This window comes from Austrofundulus limnaeus, unplaced genomic scaffold (genome assembly GCF_001266775.1).
Source record: "Austrofundulus limnaeus strain Quisiro unplaced genomic scaffold, Austrofundulus_limnaeus-1.0 Scaffold42, whole genome shotgun sequence".
In the NCBI taxonomy this organism is placed as follows: domain Eukaryota; kingdom Metazoa; phylum Chordata; class Actinopteri; order Cyprinodontiformes; family Rivulidae; genus Austrofundulus; species Austrofundulus limnaeus.
In genome coordinates this window covers 1468261-1478236 of record NW_013952444.1, presented here as the reverse complement: position 1 = coordinate 1478236, position 9976 = coordinate 1468261, and the positions used below count along the sequence as shown (strand labels likewise).

The following is a 9976-nucleotide window of genomic DNA, read 5'->3' as shown; positions in this document are numbered from 1 at the left end:
CACACACACACACACACACACACACACACACACACACACACACACACACACAAAAAAAGGTCTACACTGCCCCAATTTGTTTTTCACAGAGGTGTCGTTACCAGGAACAGGTACTGGACAAGCATGACTTGTGCCACAAAGTTCAGACGGTCCTCTGAATCTTTGGCAAATGGCATGAAGAACTAAAGATGTGAGAAAGCTGTTAACAGAGAGCGATGGGGTGCAGCGGCCACAACACCCAGGCGGTGGAGGGGCTCGTGTGCAGGCTGATTGAAGTGGTGGGGTGAATCTGCTGCCAGGCCAGGGCTTCGACCCTGAGGCTGCGCATGGGGAACAGTTTGACATTTCATAACATAGATGGGACTTTGCAGTAAAAACAGTAGCTTTTGGAGTTTGGTTTCACATAAACTCCCTTCAATGCAAAAAAGATTTTTGCAAAAGCTTTGTGTTGGAGTCACCAAAAACAGTTTTTATAGTTTCTTTGAAGTTAGAGAGGATGTCACAGTTTTTACATTCTGGAAATTGCTTTTTTTATTTTTAGAGAAGAACTCTTTAAATGCAGGCAAAAGAGAGGAAACTGTCAACTGTAGAACTTTTTATACCTCTCCAAGTGGTAACTTTCGCTCTGAAACATTTCAAACCACCATGTAGTCAAAAAAAAAAAAGAAGAGAGAAGCCAGGTGGGAAATTTATAGGCACCATTGCAATTGCTCAGAACAAATGTGGAATATTTGAAATAAAATAAAGAAATAACTGGATGATTAGGAAACTAGAATTATAATCATGTTTTTTGAATCTCCGGCAGTCAATTTGAGGAACGCACTCAGCTCAGGTTCTGCTGACTTTATGAGACCGAGCCGAAGCCTTGCTGACCTGAACGATGAGAGCAGGATGTCAGTGCTGACAGCAGCAGAGAGGAGCCAGCTGCACGAGCACATCCTGATGGTGGCGCTGTGCCAGAATGGTCAGAGCCGCGGTACAGGAGGAGCGAGACTCTTAGCTAATTATAGCCGTGGTCTAAGACGGGAGGACAGCTGATGACTACAGCTGATGACCGTGCCAGTTAGACTTCCTGTAAGAGTCATGGAGGGTGAGCAGCAGGTGTCTGCTCGGGTTTGTGTTTGTGGGTCAAAAAGTTAGTCAGCAGATTTTAGAAATGCACACGTGACTGAGTTTAAAAATGGTTTGAGATTGATTAGCAGGTTTAAGATAAAAGGAAACATCCATGTCAAATAAAAACCCACCCTGTAAATGATTTTTTATCACAATAGTCATAAAACTGATGCTTTTCAAACTTTTTAAATAATGCAAGAAGTTCATATTTCTCTGCTTTGATCAGGAGAGTGTATAATAATCTCTGTACACACCTTAGGGCCTTGTCTTCCAGGGTAGCCAGGCAATCCAGGGACTCCGAGTTTCCCCTAGAAGATAAAAAAAACACATCTGAACTTTAAGATCAGGGATATTAAAAAACTTTAATAAAGAAATATTATGTCTGTATGCACATATTTTATTTTCATCTTTTTTTAAGGAGGTCAAAGGTTTTCTCTTGTTAGTTTTTCCTAACATGGGAGCAACTCCTACACTGGTTTTACAGCACCTGGTATTCCCAGGTGGTCTCCCATCCAAATGCTACCCAGGCTCATCCTTGCTTAGCTTTTAAGACCAGATGAGATCTTACTTGTGCATAAATATCTGTTTCACTTTAATTTACTGTCTATTGGCATTTAAACACAATAAAAAATCAAACTTATAAATGGAAAAGCTTTGGTATTGAGAGTTGATTGTTTACCTTTTCTCCAGCTAAACCCAAAGGACCTGACTCTCCACCTGGTCCTGCCTTTCCCTTGGGACCTTCAGGGCCATCTTCTCCTCTTGGTCCTTGTACACCAACCTCACCCTGGGGAAAAAATGTAAATGTGTTTTAGTTCAGCTACATTTCAACTCTCTGCAAATTAATAATAATAAAATAAATCAGCTTTCTCTTTAGGGATGATAAAGTACCTTGTCCCCCTTGATGCCCATGTCACCTTTGAACCCAGGAAATCCATCTTCTCCCTGCAAGTAAAGGTGTTAGTGAAGAGCTGAAGGACTCAGAGACAATAGTGAATTTAAAAAACCTGATTTAAAATGTAACTGCATTAAACTAACAAACTCAGCCTCTAAATAAAACGAGTTTTATAAATAATTTTGACCTCTAAAAGTGAAAGAAGTTGTGTGAAAATTTAAAAGAGTAGATTTTTGAAAAAATCAAACAGGGAAGGATTGAGAAAGGTTTATACTGACATCTACTGGACATTTCAGCAAAGCTTTAAATGTGGCCATGTAGAAAATACAGCTTTCAATTTATCGTCTCTTTTACTCTGCTGACATCTAGTGGTTCAAACTGAGAATGCAGTTTTCAATTTGTTAACATTGTTTCATTTTTTAGGTGCTTTTCATTCATAAAATAAATAAACCAGATAAAAAAGATAAAAAAAATCACAATATAATGTAAGAATTAATTCAAAGTGGGAAAAAGGATAAATTAAAAACACTGGGTTGTGTGTAAAGAAAGTAGACTTTTAGTGTTTGTGTTTTATTGTGGAGCTTCAGTGTCCTGATAGTTGAATCTACACAGAGCTAACAACTAGCCACAAAAAAAGTCATTTTCTGTTCGACGTTTCACACTCCATTACAACTTTGTGGCTTGGGCTCGTAACTGCCAGCCTGATGGGCCTTTGAAACAGTTTCCACTTGCCTGATTCAGTGGAAGCTGAATTTTAAAGCGATTTACAACACTGATGAAGACTGACATCTGTCAGCCATTTATGAGGAGACTGGAGAGGTGTTTACCTTTTCTCCTTTGTCACCTTTAAGGCCTCTGATTCCCTCGGCACCCTATGAGATGAACAAAACAGAATTAAGTATGAGAAAAAAGATCATTCACTGCAGTAGGGAATCACTTTACAGCCACTAAGAAGCTTACTTTTACACCACGAGGACCCGGATAGCCGATGGATCCCATTGGACCAGGAAAACCCTATAAATCATAAAGAGAAAATGTGTTAGAAGTTTAAGCCTGGCCTTTTTTTATTTCTTGTAAAAAAAACTCATATTTTCATTTGTATTATTGGGATCCATTTATGTAATCATCATTTTAAAAATGGGAGCATTTAAGGGGCTGAAATACATAAAGTAATTGGACTTTTTTGTTCACTCAATGAAAGACATAATTTTCTTTATACTGGTGCCATGTTTACCACCCAGAACAAAGTCGTTTGTCGTCGGCCAAGATGTTTACATCAAGACTGTGTACTCCCACTTTGGTTGCCAAACATTTAGTAATTTGCGTGGTAATTTAAAACCTTTGGCCAGATCCTGGGAGCCACAGTTTATTTGCCGTCCCACTCTTGATGAATCTTTAAGAACATCTGCAATCAGGCTCTTCAGTGTAAAATCCCGACTAACAAAGAAAACCACGTTCAACTCACGACTGTTCCTTTCTCGCCAGGAGGACCCTCTTTGCCAGGGTGACCCTATGGAAGCAAATTTTCTCAGCTGAGTATTTGGTTATTAGGATTTTGTGGAATAGATACAGTATGACATCATGGTGCCACTTACAGGAGGACCATCAGCACCAGCAAGTCCAGCCAGACCTTGTTTCCCCTGAGGTCCCTATAGAGGCAGAAAAAAAACAACCTCTTTAAAATATTTTAATAGTTCTTCAAAACCACAAACAAGCCCTTTCTTTAAAACAAAGTATTAGAACTCATGTCTGTTTCTGCTTTCAAAGAAACTAATCTGCAGAACTATTTAGTGAGACATGCACTGATCAACGCAACAGATTTGTGGAGAACAAAAAATGGTTTCTGGCTTCTTTTTTTCTACTTACTTTTTCACCAGGAGGCCCAATTGGACCTTGAGGACCAATAAGACCCTATGTGACAAGAGAGACAAAAACATTAAAGTGGCAAAGATACATGTGTTTTTTTTATACAATGTAATGCTCTACTGATGGAAATATTAGTTAGATGCGTTCATGGAGGGTTTTTGTCTGTACTTTTCTAAGATATTGTAAAAATTCAACTTGTGAAAAACAAATAAATCAGCAGGGAATCAGTACATTTGCTGAATATCCGTCTTTACAACTAAAGTGACTGAGTTTTTTTTAAATTCATGGGTACAGGTTCCCAGTAATACTTTCCAGCTTAATGACACAGTTGTGTTCACGCTGTGATCATCGGCAGGGCTGAAAGTCGCACAGGGGAGTGGTCTGTCAGCTCTGGCCACAGCATCAGGTGTACTGTTTTATATTAAAGCTGACTCAAAACATGGAACAAGTTGTCACCAACTGGATTATCTGGTAACGTTAGGTTCTAAAACACATGTACAACATGAAGAAAGTCTGCTCTATTTTAGCAGTTTAGATTAAAAAAAAAACCTGACACTTAAAGTTATGTTTTTGATGAAAGTTTGGAGACAAAACTGCAGGAGATTAAAAATTAAGGAACATATAGGATGAAGGGAGAGGGAGGAGAGGGAACGGAAAAAAGAAATGTCCAAACCGTTTTGATTTAGAAACCAGAACTGAGAAAGATCATTCAAGATTATACAACTCCCTGTTGCCCAGTCAAAATGGCAACGTTGATCCAGAATGAAAAGAGCAGACAGGCAGAGAGCAGAGGGGAAAGGAGGGATGAATAACTATAAAAGAAAACAGAATACAGAAGAAGAAAACATTAAAAGACAAAGTGATCAAAGTAAAGATGTGTGTTTATAGATAATGAAAAAACGTACATGTGGACCAGGTAGGCCCTGTTGCCCAGGAGGTCCTGGCTCTCCTTGTGGACCCTGAACAGAAACAAGAAAACACCAAAAAATGTACTATTTCAAGCAATGAAGTTACATTTTTAACAATTTTTAACCTAACTAATACAGCTTTACAATGTCAAAAATACATAATAATCCTGGTAATGAAAATAAATAAGGACACATTTAATTTATAGAGGTTTTAAAGGAGGAGTGAACCCTGCAAAGTCCTGAGGTGCAGGGGAGAAGAGTGTGATGACTTGTTCTGGCATCTTTGCTTTAATCAGCAGGGAGCCATTTGTCAGAAGCCAAAAACACACAGAAAAACACAAATATCCTTTTCTCAGACGTGACAAGCTGTCACATAAAGATGTTTAAAAAAAACTCTCCACTCCAGCTGTTACAGAATAAAAATGTCTGTAGAGAAATTTACTCTCATTGACAACTGAAATTATATTTGGTAAATCTGTTTTAATATAAAGAATGTTAAGAAATCCCACTTTGGTGACTGCACTAAACTCATGTTACACAGCCTATTTATTTATATTTTCTTTAGTGATTTAGTGATCACAACAATTAGACTTATTCAACTTTCTTCCCTATTGAGCTGCTGAAGCTTATTTTAAAAATCTCACTAAGTGAAGAAAGACAACAAGATGAGATCATTGACACACGATAAAATCTAACAGCTCAGCTATGAACTCAACCCTTTGTCGTGCTCCACTGGCGTTACAGGTCACTGACCTGCAATGAGGCGAGCTCTGATAACAGACAAGTAGCTTAGGTGGTCCCTACAAATCTGAGTTTCTACTTTATTTTTTCAAAGAGACAAAACACAAACACTGACCATGTTTCCTTTAGGACCAGCCTGTCCGTCGAGTCCATTAAGACCCTACAGAGAACAGAAAAGAATATTTCAATGAAACTCTGCTGAGCACGAAGAAACTGTATAAAAGGGATAAGTGTTGAGTTTGATTGAAGAAGGGCATATTTACAGGCGGTCCTGGAGGACCTGGGGACCCTCTGGGGCCAAGCAAACCTCTAGGACCCTATTATCAAAGAGAAGAAAAAGAGTTAAAATTACACCCATTAAAAAGTGAACAAAGACTTGATTTAAAGCATCACAGTTCATTAACTTCAACATGTAAAGTTGTGCAGCAGATCAGTTGCTCTGAATATGTGAAACACTGACCCCCCATGGGGTCGTGGATGGGAACTGCAGGCCTAAAATATGAATTAAAAAATTCTTTCCGTTTCTCAAGTTCTTCAGATATGCACTTAAATTCTGTTTAAGTACTTTGCTCTTTTAACTTACAGCCAAGCGCGTGATGAAATACTGTGAAACTATTCCTATAAAAGGACAACGTCGCTTTGGGTAAAAACGGGGAGCAAACTTTTTCTCATGCAACTCTTCGGTCCATTTGAGCAGCGCTTGGCAGAGTGAGCAGCTTTCTCGTAGATAATCACAAAACAACACTTGAAAAACGGTTCTTTTGTGGCAAAGTCAAGATTAGAAAGGAAATGATCCCTGAAGACGGGCTTTCCATTACAGTCGCATGATAGCAAGACTATTAAAATAAGTGAGAGAAAAAAAAAGCATTCAAAGGAAAGGTGTGTAGACTCATAGTTTTACTAAATAACAGTAAATATACTCACACTCTCTCCTGCCAAACCTCTCTGCCCAACCTGGCCATCTTCACCCTTTGATTAGACAAAAAACAAAGTAATATTAGGACTTCCAAACGTGAAACCAGACAAACTGTAACCAGTGTCCACTCACTCTTGGGCCATCCTCTCCTGGAGACCCTGGAGGGCCCGTAGAGCCTTGTTCTCCCTGGAAAACATCACAGCAGAGAAACATCAACAACACCTAACGGAGGTGTTGTCACAACAGAATCCCCACGCTGTCGCAGCAAAGAAAACAAATCCAAATTTACACTTTAAAAAAAAGCTAAGATGTGGGTCAGAGACACGGAGAAAACTGATGGTGGGCAGAAAAGAAACAAAAACAAAACCAGAGAAAATCCTGCCTTTCATCTAAAGTTAGCACGGTCACCACAGCTGCTGCGGATCTACGATATAGGAGCTCAGCTATTCTCAGTGCTCCATAAGAAGCAGCCTACCTCCAGTGGCCCTGTAATTACTCAGTATAGGACAAGGCTTAAAATCCTGTCTACAAATAACACTCTGGGATTTTTCTGTCTTTTTCTCTGGCTCTTCTGTGAATGTCCAGATTCCACAAAAACTCAACTTTGTAGTCTTTTTTTTTGCCTTAAGGCCTGGTTAAAGATGCCTAAGGGGTTATTGAGTCAATGCTTCTTAACTGAGGCAAATGAATTCCACCAGTTGAGAACTCGGGTCTTAAAAGCACAGTTGGATTCAACTGCACTGAACTGATGAGGTTTGTCGGGCGGAAGAATGCAAACGAACACAAAGGAGCTTGAATAACAAACCTGCAGGTTTATTAAGAAAATTAAAAAGAGGTAAACAAAGGTTAATGTGGCAACAATAACAAAAACTACCTGCAGATTCAGCATGGGCTACAGGTAAGACTGGAAGACTAAGGCTGTGTCTCAAATCATGGGTTGCTGCCAACGTAGACCGTGCCTGATGTTGGCCAGTCTTGGGCCTTAGGCCGACCGTGTCAGCTGCATGTGAAATGAGACGGTCTAGTCTACAGAAGACGTATGTTGGCCTGACCACGCGCTGCCTCGTTACCATGTTGATACATTTTATATCACATCGCTTCAGTTGGTTTTTCACGATCTAACTTCACAAAATTCAGTTTTAATAGAAAAACATTTCAAGTAAATAAATAAAAAAGTCTTAATAATTTGGATTTAGCTTCAATATCAGTACTCGTAACTGCACTTTGTTTACATCTCATTGAAACAAAAGTTTTTTCGGTCCGTAACAAATTTCCAAACTCCGTCATGAAAAAAAGCTAACAAAAAACAAAAAACAAAACACCTGTCATTAAATAATAATTAAAAAAGCCTTAGCTGTGTTTGTTTTTCTGTTTACGTAATCTGCTGATGGCGCAATAAATTCTGGGATACCATCGGCCGCGTAGGACATTCAGATTCAGCCGATATTTTGTCAGCCGCATGAGTAAGCGCCCACGAATCATGAACTGACACAGCCTAAATGTTTTGGGGCTGATAAGAACATTGGAAACACCTGGCTTAATGACAACAGGGATGACAACAGGGAACAGGTGTAAGTGGGTGGGGCAGAACCGGGAAGAAAAAACTGGATATGGAAAATTACTGAGAGGGGCAGGAAAACCCAAAGAGGTACAAGAAAGAAACTGAACACAAAGTAAGTACAACAATAAAAAAAATAATCATGAAATTCACTTCAAAAGAGAAAACCAAACATTGAGATGGTGTTTGACAGACAGGTGGACTTTATTACCCTGATCTTTGCAGCTCTAAAGCTTTATAGGTCAGTGATGACTGTAATCAATAAATAATTGAGCCAAGAAATCATCTGATCTTATTTTTGAAGACAGCCTCGAACATTTACCAAACACCCCGTTTTCTTTCTGCAAACTTACCCTATGACCCTTTTCTCCTGGAAGACCAGGGAGTCCATCAAAACCTCGATCACCCTGAAACAAACGAAAAGGCAGACAGATTTAAAAAAATCAAATCAAATCGTCATCGATCATTGTGCCACATCTTCAACCCCCTTTAATTCCCATATTTTCTCTAAAGTACTGCTAATAAACACACTTTTCTAACTTTAAAAAATAAAGCACTTTACCTTGGCCCCTGACTCTCCTGGCATCCCTCGTGCTCCGTCAGCTCCGTTTCGACCCTACAGACAACATCCATTTAGAACACGTGAACATATCTTTAAAAAATGCAGTCTTTGAGGACTGTTAGGAAGACAAGGAGAGAAATCATATTTTTATCCTATTTACAGTTGAATAAACATGACTTCGTGCATTTAAATAAAACACAAACTCAAATATTGGATGCAGCTGAATAATTTGAAATAGGGCCACGTTTAAAACTAAACAGATTTTCCTATCCAGGCACTGCTCTTATTGTTTTAGATTTTCACATTGTTTTGAATATTTTGCAATTTGCACATATCCTTGCGGTGGAGTGAAATGTTTTGGAGAGCAATAATCAAAAAATATAATTAATGCTAAATTAATTGCCTTCAGTCTGATCATAAAGGGCACTTACCCTCTTTCCTGCTTTTCCTGGTGGACCTGTTGGACCTTGAAGACCTCTGGGTCCCTGGAGAGGAATGGAAATGTCTCAGTTCAGATAAGCGTAGGTAAGAAAAAGTGAAAATAAAATAAAAAGCAGGACTTGATGAGTCCATTCGTACCTGTGGCCCAGAATCACCACTGTCACCTTTGAGTCCAGGAGCCCCAGGAGGTCCCTAATTAAAAAGACACCAGCTTGTTGAATAAACATGTCAATGAAGCCTCATGCTTTTATTTTTTGTAACGAAACATAATGCAAAGACAAACATAAATGCTAATCAACCTGTGTGTTTGCTAATAGAAAAGTACTCACCAGAGGACCGGATCTTCCTGTCAGACCAGCAGGTCCAGGAGGACCTCTCATTGTTAACTATGGATCAGACAGACACAGCGTATAAACGTCCAGTCGTTGGATTAAAACTCACTTTTGCAGGTTTGCACGAATCATACAACATACTGTATAAAGAGATGAATCATCCTTTTTTTAAACGAGAAGTTGGGATCGTATTTCTTTTCACTGGGAGCTAAAAAAACAGCATAAAGTTATCTTGAGGTCCCTTGTTTTAACTGCATTTTTTCTGACAATACTGCTGTTTTATTGCAAATCTTGAAAAGCTGTTTTTTTTTTTTTTCAATTTAGTTTAGTTTTAGGAAGACAACCTCATGAAATTGGACATGGCACCAAACAGGACAATGTAATTATTGAAAAAAAAAAAAAACACCAGAAGTAACATAAGTTACCAATCAGTCGGTTTGGTGACACTTTACTTTGTTTACCACGCTGGTTTTCATGGTTAACCACAGTGAGGAACAGCCAGAAAGGTTTGTTCAGCTTTTGTACTCTGACTACTCAATGACAAAGAGCTTTAAACAGAAAATCCATTTGTGCCCCGTTGGGTTTGATTTAATGCCTAACCACAGATATTGGTAAAAAAGTCAGACTTATATACATATATATAT

At 38.9% G+C, this 9976-nt stretch overlaps 1 protein-coding gene across 1 annotated transcript in view; it reads right to left on the bottom strand.

Annotated features, from left to right (window-relative positions):
* Positions 1-9976, bottom strand: part of col11a1b (collagen, type XI, alpha 1b) — a gene marked incomplete in the record, with an annotated part of 78586 nt that overhangs the window by 35147 nt on the left and 33463 nt on the right. The window contains 18 exon segments of the mRNA XM_014007490.1: positions 1368-1421; positions 1793-1900; positions 2005-2058; positions 2836-2880; positions 2969-3022; positions 3474-3518; positions 3604-3657; positions 3875-3919; positions 4780-4833; positions 5639-5683; positions 5787-5840; positions 6448-6492; positions 6572-6625; positions 8351-8404; positions 8560-8613; positions 8991-9044; positions 9139-9192; positions 9330-9386. Coding sequence (XP_013862944.1) covers positions 1368-1421; positions 1793-1900; positions 2005-2058; positions 2836-2880; positions 2969-3022; positions 3474-3518; positions 3604-3657; positions 3875-3919; positions 4780-4833; positions 5639-5683; positions 5787-5840; positions 6448-6492; positions 6572-6625; positions 8351-8404; positions 8560-8613; positions 8991-9044; positions 9139-9192; positions 9330-9386 — 984 coding nt within the window.